At 42.5% G+C, this 3,200-nt stretch overlaps 1 protein-coding gene across 1 annotated transcript; it reads left to right on the plus strand.

Annotated features, from left to right (window-relative positions):
* The first annotated feature begins 411 nt into the window (after positions 1-411).
* On the plus strand, positions 412-1,395 carry LOC101717337 (olfactory receptor 8A1). The gene has a single exon (XM_004874454.3). It carries the CDS (start codon positions 466-468, stop codon positions 1,393-1,395), a length of 930 nt encoding a protein of 309 aa, XP_004874511.2. The 5' UTR covers positions 412-465.
* Positions 1,396-3,200: the final 1,805 nt, after the last annotated feature.

Genomic DNA, 3,200 nt, shown 5'->3' on the forward strand with positions numbered 1-3,200 from the left:
CATTTCTGAGACAAAGTCCATCTCCAACTACAAATTATGAAACTACTTAGGAATTCTCAAACTTTAGTGTGGACTGGTATCCCTGGAGGAATTGCTAAACCACAGACTCCTCAGTCCCATCTCAGAGTTCCTCTGAGGTGAGGCCTGAGAATTTGCATCTATGCCAAGGTCAAAATGCTGCTACTTTAGGGCAACACAAGTACCAAATCTCTAGCATGTTTGGGAAACAAGAAAAGAATAAGAGATCCAAATCTTGACCCCATTTCTCTCATATTTAAGAACTTCAAAACACTCATGGGCTGGTCCTCCCCTCAGTAAAAAGCAGGAGCTGAGGGAAGACAGCCCAGCCACAACCAGGATGGCTCAGCAACCCCAAACACAGAAAAACAGCAGCCCAAACCATGCAAGGGCAGCTTTTCACAAGGTTCTTTTCACTCATTCCCACAGGACTCCCACCTAGACACAATGGCTGCAGAAAATCACTCTACAGTGACAGAGTTCATTCTTGAAGGATTAAGTAACAGGTCAGAGCTCCAGCTGCCCCTCTTCCTCCTCTTTCTGGGGATCCATGTGGTCACCATGGTGGGGAACCTGGGCATGATCACCCTGATATGTCTCAATCGACAGCTTCATACCCCCATGTACTACTTCCTCAGCAACCTGTCACTCGTGGACCTCTGCTATTCTTCTGTCATCACCCCTAAAATGCTAATCAACTTTGTGTCCCAAAAAAATGTCATCTCCTATGTGGGGTGCATGTCTCAGCTCTACTTCTTCCTTGTTTTTGTCATTGCTGAGTGTTACATGCTGACAGTGATGGCCTATGACCGATATGTGGCCATCTGCTACCCTTTGCTTTACAATATCATCATGTCTCATGCTCTCTGCTCCCTGCTGGTGGCTCTGGTCTACACCATGGGGTTCATTGGCTCCACAATAGAGACTGGCCTCATGTTAAAACTGAGCTATTGTGAGTACCTCATCAGCCATTACTTCTGTGACATCCTCCCTCTCATGAAGCTCTCGTGTTTTAGCACCTATGATGTGGAGATGACAGTCCTCTTCTTAGCTGGATTCAACATAGTAGTCACCAGCTTAATGGTCCTTGTTTCCTATGCCTTCATCCTGTCTAGCATTCTCCGCATCAGCTCCACCGAGGGCAGGTCCAAAGCCTTCAGCACCTGCAGCTCCCATCTTGCAGCTGTGGGACTGTTCTATGGATCCACTGCATTCATGTACTTAAAACCCTCCACAGTCAGTTCCCTGGCCCAGGAGAATGTGGCTTCTGTGTTCTACACCACAGTGATCCCCATGCTCAATCCACTGATCTACAGCCTGAGGAACAAGGAAGTAAAGACAACCCTGCAGAAAACACTAAGAAGAAGACTCTATTAATGCAAATGTTATTATTCTCTCTGTGTGTAAAAATAGCTTGTTGTAAATACTAGAAAGATCCCTTCTATATATTGACCCAGCTGTGAATTGGAAACAGTCACTTCTTGGCATGTTTGATGCATCCATTTGTCTTTTTTCATTTTCCTTAGTTCTCTTCCTTCATTCTATTTAAAATTAAATTCTATTCTATTAAAAAGTTCATTTTTCCTTTATCTGGTTCCTGTATTTTAAGTCCTTTGAGAAACATTTACCTCCTTCAATCTAAGTTAACATAAATTAACTTTTAACACTGTTTTGAGAGTCATTCCCTGTGTTATTACTTCTTTAACTTTAGTAATATTATAAATACTACTCAACTCAATTGTTATATTTTGCATATGAGAGTACACAAGGCAAATAAAGGTGAACTGAAAAACCAGCAAAGAGTGATATCCAGTCCTTTCTCACTCAGATTCCTCCCTATTGTTCCTGCCCAAGAATTTCTACCTTATCCCTTTATGTAATTTTCTTTTTTTTTTGGTGCCGGAGATCAAACTTGGGTCCTTGCGCTTGCGAAGCAGGCGGCGGAACCACTGAGCTAAATCCCCAGCCCCTAGTGTAATTTTCTTAGTAACAACAATAATGATAACAGCAGTTAATGTGTTTCTGATTCTTTGTCTGAACAACTGTTAGGGCATGTGTCTAGATATCTCCCCCAATCCCTGATGCAGTCATAGGTGGGGCTTTTCTGAGGTGGCTGGATCTAGACTGGGCAATACTGAGATTAAGGATGTGATGCTGGGATTCATTCATGGTGTGATTGTAGAATTATAGGTGCCCCACCCTGAGTGTGAGTGCTACTTGCCCTAAGGGTGGATAACCTTGATAGAATATAAGGGATAGGAAAAGGGCTCCTGTCATCACTTGACACTAGCCACTTGCTTCCTTGATACCTCACTGCTTTGCTGACTTCCTGCTTTCTGCCCACCATGAACTCTTTCTCCTCTATGATGCCCCTCTGCCATGCCACCCTACCTTGCAGCCAACCATGAACTGAAACCTCTGCAAACCATAAACTACAATAAAACTCCTCCTTTAACTTGGGGCATTGGCATCTTTTTTCAGCAATAAGAAAAGTAACTAAGACAGCAATGAAACTCTTCTCAGTACTTTCTACTCTATATCAATTAGACCTATGGCATCCCTACTACAGAGGCATGGAAGCATGGTTCAATAACCTGCTTATGATTACCCAGGTGGTAAATAAACAACACAAAGGCCAAATCCCAGGCTTAGAGACTTCACAGCCCATACGCTGGGCTCTCACATCTTGTTCCTCCAATGTGGGGTGATAGCTCCTTTGAACAGTCTATTAGGGCACCCCTTGCTGTGCTGCTCCAATTTCTAGTGCCTGTTGATAATAATTTTTCAAATCTCCTCCTCTTTCTCACCTACTCAAGACTCTTTTTCTTTATATTCCACAGCCTCAAGATGACCAAGGAAAGTTTAGAATAGCTCACTTGTCCAGATTTTCTGGCTCTTCCCATCCCAGGGAAACCAGAATGATTGGTCGGCCTAGATCGTATATTACTGCAAAATATCTCATTCTGCCTAAATAACTGGTCTACTGATAATTTTCCTTAGTGAATCCTGCAATAAAATTCTTCCTGCACTTGTTTTTTCTTTGTCTACTGGTTTGTTTTTGTAGTACAGGAGACTTCACAATGACCCCTACACAATGAGCTACATTACCAGCCCTTCTTTTTAAATTTTTTAATGCTTTTATTAGTACATTTGAAGTACATAATGATTAGATTCATATAGAG

This window comes from Heterocephalus glaber, unplaced genomic scaffold (assembly GCF_053883595.1).
Source record: "Heterocephalus glaber isolate CG9 unplaced genomic scaffold, H.glaber_assembly_v1.0 deba00000006, whole genome shotgun sequence".
NCBI lineage: Eukaryota > Metazoa > Chordata > Mammalia > Rodentia > Bathyergidae > Heterocephalus > Heterocephalus glaber.

What these genes read in the sequence shown, in the direction of transcription:
- LOC101717337 (XM_004874454.3), top strand. Translation starts at nt 466, where the DNA reads ATGGCTGCAGAAAATCACTCTACAGTGACAGAGTTCATTCTTGAAGGA.